The following is a 24,076-nucleotide window of genomic DNA, read 5'->3' as shown; positions in this document are numbered from 1 at the left end:
TCAATATGGTTTTTTTTCATCATATAGCACTTTAATGTGCAAATTGAAATGAAATAAAACAGTACAAATATTTTCAACATTTAAATATGGAGTCAAAGAGTCAAAAGTCAAACATTCTCGATACAGGATTTAGCGTACTTTGTCCACAAACGTATATATTAAGAAGCCCATTCTTTAATTGAACGGTGCTGAAAGTGAAATGAGGTTTTCTGATGATTAACGTCGTACAAATCAAATAAATCCTTTATGGCACGACACTGAGTATATGGCACGGCCTGTTAAAGGAGTTCAACTGAACGTCATTACATGAGACATATAAGTAAGCGTCATTGTTTTTACATTCCTTACTAATTAAGAGCTCTACGCCACTGATTGACACACTGCTATGGTTCAGCTACGGAAAATAAGCTTTAGAGGAAAAACCTTCTCTTATTTAAGTCACCCAGTGTTGAACATTATGCTTGATTTCATGTGATTGGTGGTAAATTCATAAGCCGGGGGACATTTACAATATTCCGTTAATCTAAAAAAAAGTCAAGAATAAATACCAGGCCGCCAACGTCTGCGTCCCAAAAAATCTCTAATCTTGACGTTGAACTTGTGCGTTTCCTGAGGGAGACACGAAATCTACAATCACTGTGATCCTTTTCGTTTGGGGGAATCTCTCTTTAACTCGCCGTAATCGAGGGCAGCGCTGCAGCTGTGATGCATTCAAAACGCCTCCGGTCAACTGAATTCGTTTGTTAACAAGCTTGTCCCCCGACTGCTCACCTGAGAGAGCGTTCACGGCGAAGAATACACCTTTGTTACAAACGTCGTCTGGTGGCAGGAGGATGAAAATGTCACAAGGTGACGTCAAATGTCACCTGCCAGACATGTAGGCACTCATATAATACAGTTGCACACTACAGTGCAGGAACATTGGAGCACAAGTTGTCCTTTTTCAGTGGACGCAACAAGACCCCCCCGTGAAAGCTGAAAGGGGGTGATTATGAAGGCGTGGTCCAGTTGAAGGTCAGCACGCTATCAGAGCTGCGTGTCTTCTCTGGGGTCTGTGCCGGACTCGTGTCTTTCTTTTAGGCTGCTTCTGTGGACAGGAGGCTCCTCTGGGACGTGAGCCAGAGGGTCTGAACGAATCAGGTACCTGAGAGAGAGAGGGAGGGAGAGAGAGGGAGAGAGAGAGAGACAGACAGAGAGACAGAGAGAGAGAGACAGAGAGAGAGGGAGAGAGAGAGACAGAGAGAGGGAGGGCAGGAGGGCAGATAGAAATAGGAGATAAGCGTGAGCATCAATTGTACAGTTGCCACATGGGAGCTCAGCATTCAGGAGCTTCCCTAGACGGATTCATACTCACCAACCCTTCGATACAGAAGTCACATGAAGAAAGAAGAGGAGCTGAATACACAACTACACTTTCCTCTCTCTCTCTCTCTCTCTCTCTCTCTCTCTCTCTGTCTTGAACAGGAGGCTGCCCTTGCCTTGGATACTGATAGGGAACCTCACTCGCTTCAGCTGCTCAATTCATTCAGTTGCTTCCCTGTAATTGTATATTATTTCCAAAATAATACGCTACAAAATTGGCAGGTTCTTTTTTTTGGGGGGGGGTATTATCACCTTATGAAGTTCTCATGAATAATTACGGGTCCACACATCCAGCAGACACAGAGCAACACCACTAGCAATTTGGAGTCGTGTTTTTTGGTCGTCCGACTCAAACGAGCCCAACGTTGACTCTCCTTTGAGCTTTGTTTTGGTCTCCACCGACTCCTGGGGGAAATATCTGGCTCTGTAGCGCTGAGGGTTCATTAGCTAGTCAGTGACTTTGTCTGCCGGCTGTTTTGGTGCCGTTGAGTGTTATTAAAGCTTTCTTTTTTTTGGCCTGCTGGAGAAAGGTTAGTGAGTAAACAAAGACTATGAGTTAAAACGTGTTAAAGTTCAGAAACTAAACTAACGAAAACAACGATTCTTAGTTCCAGGGGATTATGCACTTAAGAAAGCACAGTTATGAATATTGTTTCCCATTTCTGCTGATTAATCCCCCTAAATCCTACACACCGGTCCTTTTTAAGTGAATCGTGAATAAATGATAACGGGTAAAAGGAAACTGCAGTGACAAAGCGATGCTTTTTGTTTACCTATTCATTTCTATTTAAATCAGCTGCGATAAATCAAACATCAATGTTTTCTGATGAAATCGCACAGACTCCCACAAATGAGACAGCTTTGACAAAGCTGAGAAATAAACAGTAGCAGTGGTGACTCAAATCTCACAAGATTACCATTTGCACTAAACAACACGGAGCTTACACAACGTCATTGAGCTCCAGCCTGGTGTTGGGAGACGGGTTAATCAGGACGTAGGACAGGGTGTTCTGCTGGTCATTCTGCTCGTCTGAAACAGAAGCATCCCAATCAGAACACTGGAATAGTCACATCTGTACTCCTCTAATCTCAGTCGGGTCTTTACCTTGCAGGTATCCCAGATTGACTCTGTTCATGACGTCGCTGGCTGTCAGATTAGTTAGGTCTTCTACACACAACAGTTAAAAGAAGAACACAGACATGAACGTTTTGAAAAGGAATCGCTCAGAGCGGTTTAACACGTGTCCATCCTCACCATATCCGGAGGTGGGGAGGCCCAGGTGCCTCATGCGGTTGCGCACCAGCTCAGACAGCTCCTCCCTCTCAGAGCGCCGGTAGAGGTTGAGGCGCTGCTGAGCGATGCGCTGGGCGTGGTCCCTGCTCGAGTCGCGGTTCACTCCCTGCCACCTTACGCTCTTCTTACTCAGACGCCGCGCCCACTGCATGCTCTTCTTCCTCAGCAGCGGGTGATCCGACTGGTCGTTGCTGCGGGACTCGTCGCCCTTGTCCTTGGTGTCCTCGCAGTCGTCGACGCTGACCGACACCTGTGACTGGGTCGGGGGTACGGGAAGTTACCTTTACGGCCGGGATGTTCTTCATAATAGCTACTACATACTTGATCAACTATTGGATAGATTGAAGGGGCATTTAGCACAGACATGCGTGGTCCCCAGAGGATTCATCTTAATTACTTTGGGGATCTCTTACTTCCCCCCTTGTGCCACAACAAGGTAGACATTTGTAGTTCAGAGTTAAATGTCTCGATCGATTGTCGTTAAATTTGGTTCAGACATTCATTGTTCCCCGCAGGATTCAACACATTCTTGGATTTAGTTTGATAACTTGCTCAGCATCATCTCAGAGGTCTCACCTCAGAAGTCGGGAAAATGTGGGATTCTGTCCGATAGATCCCGATAGGAATTTCGGCACTGGAGGAGCAGAGTTTCTGGAACAGTCTGCCATAAGTACTAATCCACAGATCTTCCTCCGTTACTTTCATCTGGAACACGAGATAAACAAGTTTACCGTTAGTTAGATAAACTGGAGGGGCGGTTCTGTATCAGATCGCTTCTCTTCTAACTCACGGCACAGAGGAATCCTGATCCTGGAGTGGTGTCGAGCCCCAGCAGCAGCCTGGCAATGAGGATCATGTAGTCCTTCACAAAAGACTGACATGGAATCACAAAAAAAGAGACTTGGGTCATTTTTCTATCAATGACTGAACACAAGAGGGCACTTTCGGTTCATGCTGGCGCCGCTGCTGCTGCGTTTCTTCAGGCGACACCGTTTCTCTGCTGCTGTAAGACACGTCCACGTCTTGTTTTTGTAAAGAGTTATCCGAGGTGCACGGCTGTAGGTGTGTGTGTGTGTGTGTATACAAACCTGATACAGCAGGGTGTCCAACATGCTGATACTGAACACTCTCCCTGCAGCGAAGGGTAGGCGAAACATGAAGGCCAAGTTGGAACCTTTATCGCGCTCTTTCTGTGGGGGAGAGCCGGGACACAACACACCACACACAACCCAGTCACTCTTCTGACTGCAGAACGCCGGAAAGGAAATGTCAAACATAATAAGAGCAAGAAGAACTACATCTTCTCTTCACAATTCACATTTATAATTCAGACTATGCAATTGACTCGTAAAGCCCTTGTGTTACGGCTAACCTTCTCCAGCTTGGAGAGGGCCAGTGAATAGCAGTCCTTTGCTCTGAACTGCATGAATCTCATGTTGGACGGGTGAGTCAGCTCCGTGATGATGCTGAGACTGGGGAACAACCTGGAAGGAGAGAGGAGAGTCAAGAGGATGAGATGCTCAGGTGCACACGATGGAAATGAACACCATGTCATGTGTGTGTGTGTGTGTGTGTGTGATAAACATCACGATGAAATCAGATTCATCACCTGAACATGGTCTGCACGTTGACGATAGTTTTGGCATCAGCCATGTAGTCCTCCTCGGCACTCATCGTACTCTCTTTATCCACAACAACCAAATTATCAGCGTAGATGATGCCACACTGCAGGAGGCTGTCCAGACTGAAACACACACACACACACACACACACACACACACTCAAAACAATGAGCATTGACACCAATTTGCCTACATGCTGCACATCCAATTAAATCTAAAAAAAAGTACAAATTCCTCTTGAGTATATTTGAATGAAAGGGTGAATGTATTATGCAGTATTATAATGAAAAGCAGGAGGTTATGTGTCTTACTTGTCGATGGTCCCAGCCATGTAGTAGACCATAGGAAAACAGCAGATGGCCTCAAGAAAGTGATTATCTGGCCTACAGGAAACATGATGCATGATAGAGAAATTGAATTCCTTCTTCCCTCCAAACCACAAAACACATTTAACAGAACAAGAAGCATTCATCTCTGCCACTTACTTGGAGAAAAGCCTTGAAGACGGGTAAAACCACACGTGACACTAAGTGTTAACACGACGTAATGGTTTCTGTTTGCGTAATATGAAGATGTCGCTTTTTTTTTTTTTTTATTTCTCATTGCTTTCAATTACCTCAAGGTAAAACAGCTTTGCAGCACCTAGTGCTAGTTTTGTGGTGCGAAAACAAAGTGTGCACGACGTCATCTGACCTCGCTTCTCACAAATCTCATGGTGAAGGCAGGCGTGCTCCGTGGAGGACGTCACAAGGATGCAGACATCAACTGACGCATGCGAGTAACTGATCAGAGGACGGCGCCTTTGTCACGTCTAACGCTATGCCGTCTCTCTCTAACCGACTATACAACAGGAATACATCATAAAAAGTATCATTAGATACTAAAATCTAAGATGTTCTACTCAGTGAACAGTAAACACACTGAAGAAGACTTCATATCTGCTTTATGAACGTCAGTGTTGTGATGATGCACGGTAACAGTAAGCGCCGGGTCCTCAGGAGCTGCTGTGGACTCTCAACTCTTTATGCTGAGGCGTGAGTCCGCCTGGTGCTGAGGATGCTCAGTGAGAATTTGTTGCTTCATTACTGCCTGTCCACCACCACCACCACCACCACCACCACCATTACTTTATGCATCTGCCCAGTCCCGCTGAAAAGAGACCCAAGGCTGTCGTAATGCTTGAATTGCGTATCGGAGTGTGTGGGTGTTTGTATTTGGAGAGAGAGAGAGAGAGAGCGAGAGAGAGCGAGAGAGCAAGAGAGAGAGCGAGAGAGAGAGCGCTGCATGGGGGGGGGAGTTTATTGTTATGTGTGTGTTCCTATGAGAGTCCAGAGAGCTCACATGTGGGGGCTGAAAAGGGACACATCAGGGCTGTCGATGAAAGCCCGCTTGGTGTTCTCCAAAGAAATAATTTTCGTCCCTTTCTCCCCCTGTAGCAATATATATATCATTCAGGTTCAAGGCAGAGCAAGTTGCTATGGTTACTGTCTGGAGCTACAGAGTGCAGCGTGTGTGTTTTTTTTTTTTTTTCTTCTTTGTGGCCTAAAACACACACACCGTCACTGTGTGAGCGGCAGCAGCAGCAACCGAACATCAGGACTGACAATAGAGGTCCACCTCCACAGCCTCGTCCTAAGTGATCGGCTGACGGGAGCTCCTGGCATGCATGATGTTTCCCAGCGTGAAATGTTCACTGACAGAGTGAGGGTTGAAAGGACGAAAACGATCTGTGTGTGTGTGTGTGTGTGTGTGTGTGTGTGTGTGTGTGTGAACTCACGGGTTATCCAGCAGCAAGACAATGGGGTTGAGTTCTTTCCTGGGTCTGTAATAAGCTCTGAGAGGCACTATGAAGTTATAAAGGCCGTTCCCTGCAGTCTCAGCCGACACAATGATGAGCTTGTTTTTAAAACCGTAAGCCTTGGCGTCCACAAAGCTGTTGTGCCTGCAACCCTGGATAAGGAACAACAAAAACAAGGTATTTTCAGGTTCGCTTGCGATCTGACGGACAAAGAGGAGGAAGGGAAGGGATGGAGGCAGCGAGAAAAGAAATTGAGTGACTAAGTTGGAACGGCGACTGCCCACCTGGTCCAGACGTAGGCAGCAAAACGGGGCTTTTTCAGCCAACAGATGGCACAAGGTGGGCGAGCTCCCAATGTACGGCGAGTTAGGGGGATAACCTTTCACGTACCTGCGAGCAAATCCCAAGAAAAGCATGAATGACACATTTCAGTATTCACAGAATGATAACGGACAAGAAGGAGGTTGCGTAATGGTTAAAGAAACTAGACTCCAATGGGATTATGTGTGATCGGTGGCTTCATTTGCATTCTGCAGGTTTAGCATGTATTAAATTTCAATTATTTTAGGCTCAACCAGAAATGCAACAGCATTAATTAATTAATGGAACTGACTGTCTGTAGAAGTAACAGCCAGTTAATATAAAACATTACAATAAAAACTTCTCCAGCTGTAGATAATATTTAAATAATCTATATTAATATACTATATGAATATGTATAATTAGTTACAACAAATCTAACTTCTACCTGAGTCATATTTAAATAGTAACTTCTGTTTAGTACTGTGTTATTAGCTCTGCCTCCTTGTGTTTTTGCCTTACTCGGTAGACGAGTGGCCTTTCTCATCTATGAAGACGGAGTCATCCTCTGATTGGTCACTGAGGAGGTCACACGGCAGGATGGAGGCGGAGTCGGCGATCTCCTGAACCGGAGCGATGCTCGGCCGCCGGCCCCCTGCTCCGTTCACTATGGGTGGGACCAGTTTGCCCCCGGAGACGTCGGGTGGACTCGTGTTCTGAAGGTCCATGGCGACGGTGCCTGTGAATGACATTCGCACGTAAAGAAGCAGCCGTCAAAGTCACCAGTACCTTCCGGAACTCCTTCCGTCAACAAGAGCAGCCGATCGCTCTCTCTCTCTCTCTCTCACCCATGCTGGCTATGATGCTGTGCACGGGAAGCTGCGAGGGTCCGTCGTAGAGGCCCCCGGTGGGGCGGCCCTTCCTCTCCTCCTGGTTGAAGATGAAGGCGGAGTTCTCCTCCTTGGTGATGTTGATGTAGTAGCAGGTGTCGGTGGCGGCCATGATGTGCCGCGGGCCGGGGTTCAGCAGGATGCTCTTGTTGTCTTCCCTCTTTATACCGATCAGACACACGCCGTACCTGCCGGCCACACGCCTGCTGTTAGCGCGACCGTAACAATATCTGACGACACATTAGACTCTGCCACCAACAAGCAGTAATTGCTTAATTGCTTAATTGTTTTTGCATCACATTTCCCCACATGCTTTCAACTCGTCAGCATCTGAAGAAGATGCTTTAGCGTACGCGTCTACTCACTTCTTGTGAGCGTGAAAGGAGGCGTACGTGAAGCTTTTGCCGTTATACTCTCCAAAGAACTTGCTGTCACACACTCGGATGTGGTAGACCTCGTTGCCGGAGCAACACCCGTACATCCTCTGCCACTGCTCCGGAGACTGTTGTCCTTCTCTGCATTCATCCAGGGGAGAGAAAAAAAAAAGACAGCGGATCAGGGAAACCTGATCAGGAAATTGCCTGATGTGCTAAACTTGAACTTCTCTTGCCGCATCCCTCCAGAGCTGCCGGGGTCTGGTGCCCTCGCCCTGAAGGGTCGAGGGATCTCTGGAGAAAGCAGACATCTTGATCCGCGTGTCAGTCACTTGCATTGTCTCTAATCGGCCCATTGTCCTCTGATAATTACTGTAATTGCTCAAGCGCTCTTCTGATGGAGTTTAATGGCCTGCGAGGTATGCTTAGAACAACCCCGAGGTAGCGGTTTACATACTTGCTTCTTCGTTCTTATTAACATTCACACAAGATGACTCATAAATGTTTCACACTCCACGGCTTCCATACTGCAACTCGATACATAAGAGACGGCATTACGCTCATTATTATCAACGTCTCTCGGTCCCTTTTAAACCTATTCCCCACTCAGCCTCCTGCACGCCTCTCAATTCATCCTGTGCACTAAAGGACGCCCACGCATGCGACGCAAACACAAACACGCTCCCTCACACACAACTACAATACATATTCATGTACAGCTTCTGTATTAATGTGTTCAATCTAAAAGCCTGTTCGCTTTTTCCTCGAACAAAGACGCGCAGAGCGTCGCTTTCTAAAGAGTGTTCAGGAGCACAGTAGGTGCTGCGGCCCTCTCTTTCACCATCATCGTGGTTTCCCTCAGCCGGCGACATCGGCTTTTAAAAGTGATCCATTTGCACGCTGTGAAAAATAATTTTTCCACCAGAGCGGTTTTTCACACTGTTTTACAAAGAGCAAATCCTAAAAAGGCCATTTACTGTGGGCGCCGCCTGGTGTCTTTAATACACTTTATTTACCTCTCGCTGTTTCCCACAATGAGCTAGTTTTGAACTTTTGTCTTGTCTTGTGCTTTGGGCTTATCCCCCCCCCCCCCCCCATGAGCTGGTTCAACAGACTAATCCATATGCATCAGCAGACAAGAAACATGTGAAGAATTTTGGACTTTTGGACTGAAAATGCACGCAAGATTACTGACCGTCCGCGGGAGGTGTGCACAAGGAGCGTGACCAAGGTGGAGGTGGCAGGACACACACAGTTGAGAGCCAACATGGCGTACTTGAACTCCTCCTCGCACACAACATGGTCTGAAGAAAGGATGCAAGTAGTAGAGAACATTTGATCGTGTCTCTTATAAGAGAAAAACAAATCTTACAGGAATAGTTTCGACATTTTTGGAAAAATATGCTTATTTGCTCTCCGGCGTTAGATGGGGATATGGATGCCTCTTCCTCCTCCTTTATCTTCATCATTTAGCTGAACGTGTGCGCAAATGCAGGTGAGCGACCATCGACGAAAAGGAGGTGATATTAGGATTGAATGTGGACAATTCCAGATGGGGTCAAACTTTACTAATGTTTGAAAAGTTGAGCCGGAGTCAACTTTTTCCGGCTCTCCGGTGACGCAGCGAAGCTTCAACCATTAACATGTTTTTTAGTTCCACCCTGTTCCGCTCCGTCTTCCTGTTGAACGGGATAACTACGCCAACTTGGCCAGAGAGCGAATAAGCGTTTCACTTGAAGTTTAGAAACTCCCACCTGCAAATTTGACGTGGAACTTATTTTCCGGTTTGAGTATCTGGACATAAAGGGGACAATTCGGAGCAAAGTCCTTCACCGCCCAGGCTCTCAGGATGGTCTGATGGTCCTGTGGGAAAACGGTTAAAGACAATGTAATTTCACTCTTTGCTTTTTTTTCAACGTAATCTCCTTTAATTAATTGGTAATTGTCTTCATGACTGACAGAATTAATGACGTGAGTGTTTGTAAACAAGTGACCGACGACTTATAATCGGTAAGGAGTTCATTAACTGTTGCTGTTCTCACCGCAGCCATGCGATCCACCTCGTTGCGACTGCTCAGGATGAAACAAGCCTCTGCGTCGTCCATTCTTGACAAATAACAGAACAGGTCAAAATGCATTAAAAAAAAAAAAAAAAAAAAAAAAAGGCAAATTACTCAAATACAAAACAGCTGGAAGGAATCATAAACCTCCAGTCAGAAGAGACAACAGCAACCTTCTTTTTATTTTATTTTTTTGATTTTAGTGGAGCTGGTTCTGCATGTGGTTAACACAGACAGGAGGCTGCAGAATGCAAAACAAGTGTGGGAGGATTTGAACCAGTGCCAGACGCGGGACGTAAGCGCAACACACACACACACACACACACACACACACACACACACACACACACACACACACACACACACACACACACACACACACACACACACACACACACCCAGTCCTCTACATTTAATCGCTCTATCCCAACCCTTTGCAAATGTTTACAGTGAAGTGACATAACCGACTTCATCAAAGTAATACTTTAGTGTTTGATATCAGCTTCTATGTGATTAAGGCTGCAGAAATAAACCCGACGATGCACAGGTTGACGGGTTGACGTCTGCGTTAAAATGTTCCCCTTCGTGACTCAAAACGAGGCGAATCAATGTTTGCTTTTGTCAGAGAAAGAGGTCCATTTAAAAGTCTTTAAAAGAAATTAGCACAGCTTGAGTGAATAATCACATTGTTGTCTCGGTATGAGGCAACGCGATTGCTCTGACAGGCCTGTTCCCTCAGGAAGGAAAGAGAGAATATTTGGGCGACATTAAGGAACGGAAGGACAATAGAGCTTTATGTCCTGCTGATGGTTTGAGGCAATTATTTATACCTGCATGAAGTGCAAAAAATGAAATGCTAGCATCCAGTAGATCGTATCTGAGCCAAAGCTATGGAACTAGTGCATCAAAGCAGTCTTATCCTAAAGCATCAGGAACATCAATCAGTTCTGCACTCACTAAACATTTCCCGTCCGATCCTCCTCCCTAATGATGCAGACTTGCTCCGTTTAATCACTAAGATCTGTCATATGTCTGGTAGGCCTTTTGGTAGCAGAGATATTAAAAAATAAGATGATTTGTTTCACCTTTAATTACAGCAATTAGGCAGATCACTGTAATCATAGGATCAGATCAGCAACACTGCAGCAGCAGCAAGACTGAGAGTCTCTGTGAGGCTCTGTGATTCCATTTAGACTAGTGCACTTGAGGTTGAGCCCACATGAAACCAGGGCCCAGCTGACCTTTACTGGGCTGGACCTGAACTTTGTAATGTATGTGCATAGGTATGCATTTGTATTTATTTTGTTGGGTATCACATCAATTTGACTTTAATCCGGACGAAGTTGAAGTGTCACTTACTTGGCTCTTAGCAGGTCCTGGTCTTTGAGAACGGATCCTTGCAGATAGATGACCCTTTGAGACCACAGAGGGATCTGCAACACTCGCCGCACCTGGAGGTCCATTTCACTCGGGCACAGGATCACCACATAGTAGTCCTTTGAGATGACACAGGAACCACTTTAGAATCCACTGTGGAATGCACGGATAGACCTATTCACATCCTATACATGCATTATTTTGGATTGTTGTGTACCTGCAGTCTGGGATGGGCATAGAATTCGTTGAGAAAGTCCATGAGCAGGTCTATCTTTAGAGCGCTGACACACAGCACCACATGTTTCTCTGTCTGCGCTCTGTGGCGGCTGTAATTCCCTCCAGACTTCTGTCTCTCCATCCACAAGTACATCAGCTCCTCAAACTGACACACAGCGAGCAAACTGAGTAAAAAGTCACAAAGACGCATTCAGACTGAATATTTCACCGTCTCCCTACCTGCAGAGGCAGCACCACCAGAGCAACGCAGATCATGATGACCACCAGCAGCTGGGAGGGCCATATACGGGGGGTGACGTCTCCGAAGCCCACGGTGGAGAAGGTGACGATGCAGAAGTAGAAGGAGTTGAAGAGGGAGAGGTTTTTGCCGGCTCGCTCCAGGTGCTGGATTCCACACGTGCTGCAGAGCGGGGTCAGATAAGCCAGATAAACCAGGCGTAGAAACAAACACAATGCCGGCATTCATGCTCACATAGAGCAGAGACAGGCCATTTAATTAGTCAAGAAGTATAATAGAAGGTATCTATATGTAATACAGTTGTTTATGTAGTTAAAATGCATTTTTGGCAATTTAAAGGAAGTTCCTTTAAAGAGCCCTTCCCTTTAAAGCCAAATAAAAATGTGTTCATTATTAATTTAAGTCTGTTCATGTCCAACACACCGCCAGTGAACTACACTCAAGCGTATGCTGCCTCAGCATTTGTAATTAATTGGAAGCGTAACACAGATACACAAATACCTTCAAGGGAACTTCCAAGGAGAGTATTAGTAATTTATGGACCTAAAATTTCCTGTCACAACCAATGTTCCTTATTTGCTTTTATAATGCTGAGATTGGAGAGCCGCTATCTGATGCTAAGCTATACACTGTATGCACACCATCATATTTATTTCTGTGGTGTTGATACAGATAAAACATTACAACTTCCACAGACAGGTTTAATTCATAAAGAACGTCAGAAAAGACTTAAAACAAAACAGCTAAAAAACACAGACTTTAAGAAGCAGCCTCACCCAGTGAAGACCAGGCAGAGCAGGGTGCAGATGAGGATGAGGACCTGGTTGAACATCGCTGAGTTGGTCCTCTGAATTGCTCTGTGGACGTCGTTCTACCCGATAACGACGAAAAAGAAGGACATGAACTTGCATCTATCAAAATGCTTTCTCTGATCGTTGAAGCACTCACAATCATCAGTTGAGATATGAGATGACATTATAGGTCCTGTTACAGAACAACGGGGAAGAAATGCACAGAGGGTTGCAGGTAAATCCCCCAGTGGGAAACCTCCAGGGCGCCCGCAATCCGAGCAGAACCAAAGCAGGAGTCTGATGCGTTATTGTCGACACCAGCTGCAAAACGGCCGCGTCTTGCCTCAACGAAGTCGTTAAAATGTTGATTGAAAAAAAAAAGTCATTAACAGAATCAGTTGAAGTTAATGCTTTTCACTCACGATCATGTTCTCCAAAGCACACTTGGCTAGCCAGCAGTTGAGAAACACGGGAATGAAGATGTTTCTTATCGAGGGCCAGAAGATCTGAGGAGAAAGTGAGACGTTTCTCTACTCGATAATAGATCGTATTTTCATTCCCTTTCATATCAACGCTTCAATCTCACATTACAAAAAAACTGAACAACAATGGTGATTAAAAATTAATTGTTTCTTAAATCTGTGAAAAACAAAGACAAGAGTCTACAGCTAGGCTAGCAACTGTGCTGCGGCTTTGAGCTGAATGCTAATGCCAGCATGCTACATTAACTGAAAGTACTTCAAGTACTTCTGAAGTACTTGTTCTGCACTTGAGTATTTAATTCTACGCTACTTCTACTTTACTACATCTCAGAGGAAACGTATTTAATAACTGTATTTACTTTACAAATGTGGATTATTAATCAAAACTATAAATCAATTAATAAACTATGATTTATTATTATAGGTCAAGTTACCCAGCAGTATATTTAGTAGCTCCACTTTTACCATTATTAGTCATACACACATTAAAAAACAAGAAAAACGGAGTGTTGGCGTTGCTGTTGTTTACAGTAAAAAAAAGTATGTGGTTAACTTTTGGGAGATAAAGAGTATTCCAGTCATGGTAAAAGTTTTACCGTAATGATGAAGGGAACTGTGTTGATCATCTCCAGAAGAAAGGACACCTGGAATATCTGCTCCCAAATGTTCCCCTTAAAATAAAACACAAGATGCAGAGACTTTCTCACAGCTTTACCTGTGAGCACAACAGACAGTGAGTCACTGCAGTCAGAGATGCAGATCTTAATTGTAGTCTGTCACTTTCCATGACCACTTAATCCTTCGCCTCAACCAGATGCTGTAATTAATCGTCTAATGTAGCTGTGAGAAATGACTTTGTCTAATTACACCACTTATGGATTGTCAATCTCACAGACTGTAAGTGACTAATGCGCAGGCTGTATGGCTGACATGCTTGACGTCTCTGTGTATTTGTTTAGTGTCTTATACCTTGTAGCTCAGATACATCAGTAGCATAGTCTCCAGGAAGCTGATGATGGCTACGATCACCTGCACAAACCGAAAACAGGGAATAATGAACACAAGCTTGTGAATTATAAACAACGGGAGCGACCGTTTCAGAAATAATCCTTTGATAATTAAACCCACAGTGTTTTCACCGTGTTGCCAAGCACCTGCGCTCACATATTTAATCACCTCAGTTCGTATACTTCTACAATTCTGTTGTGACTCACTTGAATGGCCCAGACAGGAACTTTTCTGTCCACCCAGAAGATCAACTCCCTGTAGGACGGAGCACACAACAGCAACGCCGACCATGAATATCCTCTACATCTGTCAGGAATTGCATTATTATCTGTTTTTGTACCATCGGCGAGAGACAGATATACAGTCACAAAAAACACTTGCAGGTGATGAAGTTGTCAGCTGTTGTAGCTGAATGTCGCTCTCACCCAAGGCTACGTAGTCATGTTCTACACTGGAGGCCTATTGACAGAAATCACACCTTCTGCTGCTTACCAGTTAATTTCTCTGTCCTGCACTGATCCGTTCCACTGGCAGTCAACACTGCAGAATAGTGAGGAATAAAAAAGAAAGAAGTTATTAGACTAGATTTTACAACGCTAAGATAAGATATGCTATGATACGCTAAGATAAGATATGATTTGCTACGCTACACTAGGATAAGATATGATTTGCTATGCTAGGATAAGATATGATTTGCTACTCTACGCTAGGATAAGATATGCGTAGCATATATGATATTATATGCTACGCTAAGATAAGATATGATACGCTAAGATAAGATATGCTACGCTAGGATAAGATATGATACGCTAAGATAAGATTTGCTACGCTACACTAAGATAAGATATTATATGCTACGCTAAGATAAGATATGATACGCTAAGATAAGCTACACTAGGATAAGATATGATTTGCTAAGATAAGAAAAGATATGATTTGCTAAGATAAGCTATGCAAAGATATGCTACACTAAGATAAGACATGATACGCTACGCTAAGCTACGCTAAGATAAAATATGATACGCTAAAATAAGATTAGAGGGTTAGGGGAAGTATAAAGTACGTAGGTGAGTAAAGTACAAGTACTTCAATGTACTGATGTACTTAGATGTACTGCCAGAGAGGATTGTGGGAAGTGTCCGGCCGTGTGGTAACGTTAACATTAATGTTATGATTGGTCGGGTGGAGGTTCTTTGATGACTTAATGATGAATGTTTTCTAACTTTTATTTGTGAAATGCTTACTGTTGGACCCAAAATGAAAATGCATTAATTTAAAGGTGTGGATTGATGGTTGTGTAACTTCTACGAGCATTTAAAACAGCTGCATTCAGTTTACTCTCTCTGCACTTTGTGGGCATTTTAGTGCCATTGCTTCATTTGCACTGTAAGTGCTTCTGTTGACAAAAGACGAACCACTTGATGTTGCCACTGGAAGCGCTTTGCTGTCCTGCGCCGTGACCGCCGCTGGCGCCCTGACCGGGGTTATCTGTAACCACTCGGATGATGTACAGCAGACAGGTGAGCAGCTTCAGGGAGAAGTTGAACACACGAATCCGAAGGCCTGAAGGCAACAGAGGGACCCATCTTAATACTCACAACTAAGCAACATCAGTGTGTTTAAGTAGTTACATTTGAGGATTTACAGTAAGTGCGCCACGGTGGTAATTATCATTAAATCTGTGGTTGTTAAGCAAGACACGTGTTCCTCTGTATGCATCCGGTTCTCATTAGGCACAAATTTGTCTGTATTGCTTTTATATAGTTGACTTTTAATGGAGCCTTTCAATTAAGCAACAGCCAATTCAGGTGAGTGGGAAGATGACCTGCACCACTCACTTACTTGATCTTTGGTTTTTGATGAAGAAGAGCTTCAGACGCTCCTTGAACGTGTTTTCATTCACGTAGAACTCCACCTGTACCCTGTAACAGGGAGGAGAAGGAGACGAGCCGTCACACAAGAATCAGCAGCACAAACACAAACAGCCACGCAGATGTTTTTCAGAGCAGTTTTGAATGTTATCATGTTTTTACTCAGCATGAATATTCATAATAATAATCATCTGCCCGAGGAGAGTTCGGCAATTATCCGGCTCTGATTTTATTTCCCACTTGAAAAGGCAGGGTTTGAACCGTGCAGAACTTTTCTGCATTTCAAGCGCTCCTTGAGCACACAGTCATAACTATATAACTAGTATATGGACAGACACACACACACACACACACACGGCAGAACGCATAATCTCCCCACAGGCTTTTACGCCTGGTGGAGATAAAATCATATTAAAAATTACAATCCTATTTAGACATTTTGCTGTCATGCAATTTCAGAATAAACTATGAAACAAGTGACGACAAACGGTCTTGTTGAAATAAAGTGAAACAAGGTTTCCAATCATGTCGTTCTTCAGGCTGTGATGCACATAAAACAGGTTTTACTTGGTGGTGAGCCATCGGGAGTAACTTTCTGGTGGGTAAAGAAATACTTCCTCTTATTTGAAGAAGATTAATTGTGAACCAATAGCAGGCTACATGTCGGATGTTGATTTGTAAGACAGATCAAAGCCCAGAGGGAGAGTCAGTCAGAGAGAATGAGCACAACTCATACGGTAGCTTGGCAACACACCGAAAATCTTTTACAAAGCCTGTTATAGTCTTCACAGTAGTGCCTGCAGAAGAGAGTGCAGAGAGGTAAAAATGAATAGAGAGATTAGAAGAACTTGGGGACGGTTTGAGAGCTTGTGAGGCTGTGACCCTGCTGCGCCACTAATCCCAAGTTTCAGTGCAGTGAGAAGGAACAGGCAGTGCGGTGTCGTTGGATGCGCAGACATGCTTTCGGAGTGCACCGCTGCAGCTGTGTCAAGTCTGCACGGTGATACAGCTGCTCCACAGAGACAGAAGCAGAGGAACACTAATGATGACATCTAGAAACAGCTGTCACATCTGGCCAGCAGCAGCAGCAATGGGCAGAGATGGGCTCTGGAGGTGAAGGCACTTCAACTGTAAGGGTCCTACAGAGTGCTCTCTGTCTGTCTCATCCCTCCACCCACACACCCACACACACACACACACACACACACACACACACACACACACACACACACACACACACACACACACACACACACAAGTAATGACCCTTAATCAGCTCCTGTTGAGCACACAATTACTAGGACATACTGACATTAGTCATACTGTGCATCACATCGAGAGTTTCAGGCAATAAGGCGCTCTGGGAATAATTAGATCTGGACTGGAAAAGATCTGCAAGTGCAATCATCTTGCAGCCCTGGAACAGGCTTTTATCAAATCGACTCACCAGGAGGTGTTAATCAACACCAGAGAACGACCTGTTGCTCTCAGTGCAAATAGGTAAACAGCTGTCTGGTCATGGAAGCTTTTTTTGTTTTGAAGAGCTTAAACAATTCGGTCAATCGATTGGTAGATCAGCAGGAACTCGATTAGTACCGATGGATTCGTGAGTTGGCAGAAAAGTACTTTTTTTTTAGCAACTATTCAAAAAATGGTTGATTTTCATTTAACACTTCTGTGTTAGTAGTAAATTTAGTTTATCTTTTAGTAAATCTTTTGGACTGTAGGCTGAAATAAAAACTGTGATTCACATTTTATAAAGCAAACTATTGATTGAGAAATTGTCATAAAAGTATTTCTATTAGAGCTGAAACTATTAATCAAAGGCTAGAAAAGTTACCACAGTATGAAATATGGACTTATTTCTCCAGTGGTTGTGGCTTTTCAAGTGCGAATATGTCCTGGTTTTCTTTTGGTGTTCAATGATATTAATGGATGAATTATTGATCTGTTTGAAAACAATCATTACCATGAGTACACTTCATCGTGTTCCCCTCTTTTCTGACACTTAAAGAAGCAAAAGATTAGAAAACGAACCGATCATCTCAATCGTTACTTTATACCACAGCAGTTATGTTAATTCATAAAATCAAATCTAAGTGAATTAACAGGCGGGCATTTCTGTGCATCTCAGCAGTTTTGGGGCGCGCTTCTATTGATCAGAGAGAGCGCTTCCTCCGTCGAGAAAATGTCTTGCATCATTTATCTCCGTTGACAAATTTCAAAATAAATACTAACAATAAAACCGTCTCAGATCGTAGCCGCCTACCCTCGCTCCCCAGTCAGAGCGTCCAGCGCCACTCCACTGACATTACCGCTCAAGAGGCTCCGTGTGGCCCTACCTCTGCCCGCCATCACCCCCGAACGGGTCCGACCTCCAGGTCCCCGCGGTCGGATTGACCCAGGTCGGGATGATAATTCTCGGATCCATTTGCGCGGAAGACACCTGTGGCTGCGGTCGTGCAGTCAGATTACACGCTGCTTGACCAACGCGCCTCCCCGCAGCTCTAAAACAACACGGCAGCACTACAACTGAGAGGCGACGAGTTAAAAATTGGAGGGAAAACAATCCAAACGAGCAAAACAACGAAGCTATGCAACGAAAAAAAAACGAATTCAAGGACAAATCTGTGTTTGATTAATCATTTATTGTGATGACTGAAGTGCTTATTGGAATATTTTTAGAAATGTATATAATCTCTCTCTTTTTCTCTCTCTCTTCCCCTCTCGTGCGCGGGCCTGTTGCCACAGCAACGTTGCTATGACAGGAATAACCCTAAATGATGCTGTTGCAGCGCGTGGTCCTCTCTCCAGCAGCGCTACACGTTCAACTGTGGCACACACCAGAGGAGCGTTCCGATGGAGAAAATACAACACTGATTTCTCTTTATTTGTGTTTCATATATCTGAAGCCTTCTGGTGTCACAGCAACAAAAGCCCACGGCCACGCGCTGCCTGTCGAGAGAGAGAGCTCCGCTGGTGTGGAGGTTGTACCGTCACGACTGACAGACGACTGCAACAGAAAGATTTGTTCTGTTTGGATTTGAGAAATGGGCAAACATAACATAGAACAATGCTCTCTCTCTCTCTCTCTCTCTCTCTCTCTCTCTCTCTCTCTCTCTCCTGCATCCCTCCCATCCCTCCCACCTTTGTGTCTTCTCTTAATTTGTAGAGTCTGAAGTAGTAATTTACAGATGACCTCCTCCATGAGTCAGTGCTTTTTGAAAATACCCGGAAGAGGCCACTCCACTTCAACACCCCTATTTTTTTTTGTTTCTCTGCCCACGCTGTGGTGGAGCCACTCAGACCCCAACGCCATAACTCCTGTCTGTGAAATATGTGACATTTTCTCTTGCGCATTACGCATTTATGTACGGCTAAGTTTACCTCAGACAGGCTTTCACTCAGGCGTGAAATATGAAGACATTTAAAAAGGAAGGAACGCGACAAACGAAGCGACTTTGGACACGGCTGATAGTTTGACATATACTGTGGAGACACGCTTCTCCTCAAGCACGCCTGACTTTGAGAACGGAACCCTTTGACAATGGATGATCCCAAGATGTGACCGGTGACATTTGAGAGCCCCGCAGCCCTCACCTCCAACAACTGTATCTACCGGGGACAGAGGACAGCTTCATTTGCAGGAGCAGAGACGTGATAATAAGCGTCTGAGTAGGAGCTGGAAATGACAGCTTCATGGAGGAGAAAACAGTGGTTTGTTGCAAGGACAGCTGGGGAAAGGTCACGTCTGACTGAAAGCATTTGGCAGAGCTTGTTGTTTTTCCCTCGTCGAGTAGATGTGTCAAATATTACAAAACAGCATTTGAGGTCTCACAGGTTTGCTGCTGCTGTAATCGCATCTAAAATTACATTTGATCATCTCTCTCCTGAGGTCCATCTGGCAGAACCAACGCTTACGAGCTGAAATACGAGCAAATAACTGACTGCTTTAGATTGAAATGCAGCCCTCTTCCAGCTCTCTTTGTTTTAAACGCTTAATTCTGACAAAAACAAATGAGGCAGATATCAGAATAAAAGAGGACGGCTGCCGACTTCTCGTCCGCTGAGCTCGGATGCTGCAGCAGAGTCGAGCTGAAGGTAGAAGAGGAGACGGTGAGGATGAGGAAAGGTAGATAGCAGAGGGACTGAGCTCGTTTCAAACGAATGTTACTGCGAAATAGGTCAGAGTGTTGTTGCTGCAAAATGTGCTTCAAGTCAGACTTTTCAAAGTATTTCAATAGATTCTTTTGGGAATGAATCAAACAAACACACACACACACACACACACACGTAGCCTACTTCACAAAAACACACGGTGGTTCAGAAATGTCTTCTTGTTCAGCACCACGGACAGCACCACCACGCTTCATTTCCTCTCTCCACCTCCGACACCAGATAACCGGCTCAGAAAGCACATCGGACTGTGCTTCTGTGTGTTCTTGTATATTTAAAGACGACTAGGGGTAAACGAGGTAAACTCTCCGTGCACAGTGGCGTGCCAAAAAAAGGTGGGATTGAATGCTAATTGAGGTATTTGTCAGCTGAAAGAAAAAAAGGCAATCTGGCAATCAGCACTTCGGTGAGAGCAGCAGGAGATGAGTAAGAGAGCTGACGTCCAGCCGTCAAAATAAAAGTCTTTAATGCAGAGAAAACACTCAGCCGGGTGTTCCTTCTTTGTAGCAGAATTTGAAATTTAGTCATTTTTAAGGATACGAATCCTTTGTCATCGAGTGATAGAACTGCAACCAATTATTTATCAATGATTAATTGTTACCTCGATTAAACCTTTTGGTTTTTATAGCTGTCAGACAACAGTGAAAAAATGCAAATCTACATCCTGAGACAATATCTTTAAATGTCTCGTTTTGGGTAACAAACCCCCAAATTACCTAATTTACTCTCACTATCTAATGAGGTAAAGCCGTAAAAGAGGATGTTTTGTTCTCAAAAATAATAAAATGAATCGATTATTAAAGTAGTTGCCTATTCATTTTCTGTCGATGGGGGTACATGGAACGATTGTGAGAAGCTCTAAGCTATTTCAAAAATAGAAATTATAATTTGAATTAAAAAAAAATGGTGTCAGCTTTAACACCTGAACACTACAAGTTGATAAGTGCATAAAAATTAGTCAGCAAAGTCATGGATGAACGGTCCGAACAGCTCAAAGTTTTGGATGAACAGGTGAAGCAGTTACTGAACATCTGACGGGACTGTGGGGCTGCATCTGAAGAAGAGCTCACTGGACTGTGTGAACAGTGTTGTTCATTCAGCATCTGAGAGTCAAACTCTGGAACGTCTCTCACAATGTTGCGCTCCTCCTCACGTCCACGCCGCTGCCTACCTGTCATCGTTCTGGAAGCTCTGGTCCCCGAGCAGCAGGTCTCTGAAGCGGAAGCGGAGCGGCAGCGGAGGCACCTCCTCGCTCTCCTGCTGCTCCATCTCGAGAGCGGAGATGTCTAAGATAACCCCGCTGCTGTCCACGCTGCTCTGGAGCGCTGCCGGAGAGGAGCTGGAGGACGCAGAGGAGAGGAGAGGAGTAAAGGGGCAGAAGGGGAGAAAAGGAAGGCGAAAGTGAAGGGAGGCGGAGGGGCAAGACATGAGACAGGAGAGGATGCAAGGAAAGGAAACGTGGGATTGAAGCGTGCAGGTGGTGGACTGATACAGAAGTGCAGAAAAGTAGGGGTCAGAGAAAACAGGACAAAAAGAAAGTCTTTCAGTCTCCGCAGTGAGCTTTGATGACTAATGAGTCTTTTAGGCTTCAGCTGTCTGTTGGCAGCTTGTTCTCTAACATGAGCTGCTCAAACATCTTCAAGTCACACAGACAGCAAAAAGAACAACCAGCCAACATGTGTTCATCTAAAGCACCACTCCAACTGCTTTCACTACAATGCAGACGCATCTGAAGTGTATTTAGTTGATGCTACTTCTGTTGAAGCTGCGCAGCATTCTAGATTCATCTTGATATCAAATCCTAAAAGGTGTTTGCATGTTATCTCTGTGGTTACTCATCACAGGGGGATGTAACAGCTCTAGTTTATTATTCAAATGAAGTGTGAGTGGTGTGAAATGTTCTCGGTTGAAGACAATTGAAGAAGAAGAAGAAGAAGAAGCTAAACATCTTTTACAATCTAGAGAGAGAGAGAGAGAGAGAGAGAGAGGGAGAGTCTCTGCTCTCCTCTCCGCCGCTCTCCGTTTGCTCTACAGCCCTCCATCAAGCTTGTCACACGTATTGCATAAAAGATGATGGGTTTATGAAAGCCATCCATCTAACTAAACCAAACATAAGCCAACGGCAAAGAGCGGCGGTCTCATAAAACACGGTTTAAATTCACGGGTCATTTCAGGCATCTGAGTGAACAGAGCGGAGAAGGAAACATGTTGAGTGAGAGCTTTAAGAGCTTTAAGAGCTTTTATGGTTTGACCTGCAGTGTGATCCAACAACACATCTGTTCCTCTTCTTTTGGACTTTCAATATAGAATTTTTAACACAATATGTTTTTTGTTTTTTTTTATTGAGAAGTAACACATGTTGCACAGATGCAGAGTTCAACACATTACATTATTTATGGTAATGCAACAATGTCTGCAGTAGATAATACTGAAAGCTGAGATAATGAGCAGATGAACAGAGACGACAGGACATGAAAACAACACTGATACAAACTACAAACCAGCACCAAAAGTAACTGAGTAGAACATATATTCAAATGTCATAAAACACAGATATTTAGCACTTTTCACAGTTTTTTACATGATTATTATGAATCAACAGCATTAAGTTCTTTGCCACTATAGTCTGCACAATGATAGAAGTTCGCCTCCTTACTTGTTCTGGTCCGGTGCTGCTCGCCTCTCTTACCGTGGCTTGTGGTCGTTCACGGTCCCGTCATCGTGCACGAATGTCTGATTCACGTAACATTCGCTGCACATTTTGGCCGGAGATCCGGCGCTGCCGTCGGCCTGGAGAGCTGCGGTGGTCGGCGTCGAGTCCCCCTTGACAAAGTCGTCTTCCTGGGTTAATTGCATCGGAGGGTGATGTGCCAAAAGAAAAACAGATGGGAGTGGACACCCGGAGAGAAGGACGCGCTCCTCTGAAAGCGCGGCTGATCTGTCTCCCTGTGTGATGGATGGATGCCCCCCCCCCCCCCCCCCCCCCCTCTCACCCCCCCCCTCACCTATTCAGGTGCATCTTGGAAGAGTTTTTTCAGCCAACGCACATGAAGAGACTGCGAGAGAATTGGCAACTGGCTAATGAACTCTTTAGAACAGAGGAGCTGAAAGATGCACATTAAATCAGACTGATATTACATGGGGGGGGGGGGGGGGGGGGGGGGGTATTGTTGGAGATGCAGAAGACAGGTCTGCAGTCAACATGACGGTGATGACAGCTTTCCTTCGCTACACCTAATGACATACATGTTGAATATCCACCTCACTCTGGTGTGGAGAGAGAGAGAGAGAGAGAGAGAGAGAGAGAGAGAGAGAGAGAGAGAGAGAGAGAGACAGAGAGTAGCACCATCTGTTGGAGGCTCCGGGTTATGGAAGATGGATTGCACCAACACTTTTGGTGCATCCATCTGTAACCGTAACACTGACCAGATGTTTCCAGTTGCTGTTCAATGAAGGTTTCCACCTCAGCCACGTCGGTTTCATTCTTTCTGCTCCAGAACTGCTTCTTCCTTCAAATTAATTCTATTCAAGGGTGCGTTTGCTCAGTACGATCCATGTGAAACTGCAACTGAAGTGTGTCATCTGTTGTAAAGCCACGTTTAAAGTAGTCTTCAATGTCCTCACAATAACATTTATATGTCACATGTAGAGTAACCTGTGAAGAGCTGCTGCTATGACTGTTGTTAAAGTGAGTACTGGAAACATCTGGTCAGTGTTATGGTTACAGATGGATGCACCAAAAGTGGTGTTTATTTTTTATGCCGGAAACGGGCTTCCATACTGGGTCCCTTCGGCTCTCTGGAATAACAATCTGAAGTTTAAATGAAAATGGTGAGGTACTACAGGTTGTGCTCTAATATCTGCAAAAATAGAGTATTGATAAGAAAGGTCTGTTGTGGAAAAACAGATTAATTTGTGAAATTAAAAACTATTAATGTGAAGAAAAGAAATATTGATGTAAAAAGTAAACAGCTTCCCTCTGACATGTAGTGGATTAGAAGTATAAAGCAGCATAAAATGAAAATACTCAAGAAGAAGTACTTAAAAATGTGTAGCTGACTCATCGTTGAAGTAAAACCTGAAAATGCCACCGTTCCTTCAACCTGCATCCTGCTGTCAGTGATTCTCAGTTTGTGCTGAGCTGAAGCAGCAGATCGTTCCACTCAGAGGAAACCCAGGAGGAGTCTCAAGCTGGG

General features: G+C 44.5%; 1 protein-coding gene across 1 annotated transcript; it reads right to left on the bottom strand.

Moving 5' to 3' along the window:
• Positions 1–40: 40 nt before the first annotated feature.
• On the bottom strand, positions 41–22,825 carry kcnt1a (potassium sodium-activated channel subfamily T member 1a). Its single transcript, XM_068706702.1, has 31 exons — positions 22,570–22,825; positions 21,052–21,219; positions 15,676–15,755; positions 15,249–15,396; positions 14,326–14,373; positions 14,040–14,088; positions 13,795–13,854; positions 13,422–13,496; positions 12,766–12,849; positions 12,329–12,423; positions 11,534–11,714; positions 11,295–11,459; positions 11,060–11,196; positions 9,683–9,746; positions 9,395–9,503; positions 8,836–8,944; positions 7,632–7,781; positions 7,225–7,454; positions 6,899–7,115; positions 6,361–6,466; positions 6,056–6,228; positions 4,590–4,661; positions 4,266–4,400; positions 4,029–4,140; positions 3,745–3,846; positions 3,447–3,530; positions 3,233–3,361; positions 2,618–2,912; positions 2,468–2,530; positions 2,308–2,392; positions 41–1,144 (listed from the first exon to the last, which is right to left on the bottom strand). The coding sequence occupies exons 1-31, from the start codon at positions 22,734–22,736 to the stop codon at positions 1,027–1,029; spliced, it is 3,810 nt and encodes a 1,269-aa protein (XP_068562803.1). The 5' UTR covers positions 22,737–22,825; the 3' UTR covers positions 41–1,026.
• Between the last annotated feature and the right edge of the window lie 1,251 nt (positions 22,826–24,076).

The sequence above is a fragment of the Cebidichthys violaceus genome, unplaced genomic scaffold (genome assembly GCF_023349555.1).
Source record: "Cebidichthys violaceus isolate CVI_PGR_0920_01 unplaced genomic scaffold, fCebVio1.0.p SCAF_12, whole genome shotgun sequence".
Classification (NCBI taxonomy): Eukaryota; Metazoa; Chordata; class Actinopteri; order Perciformes; family Stichaeidae; genus Cebidichthys; species Cebidichthys violaceus.
This window is presented reverse-complemented; position numbering and strand designations above follow the sequence as displayed.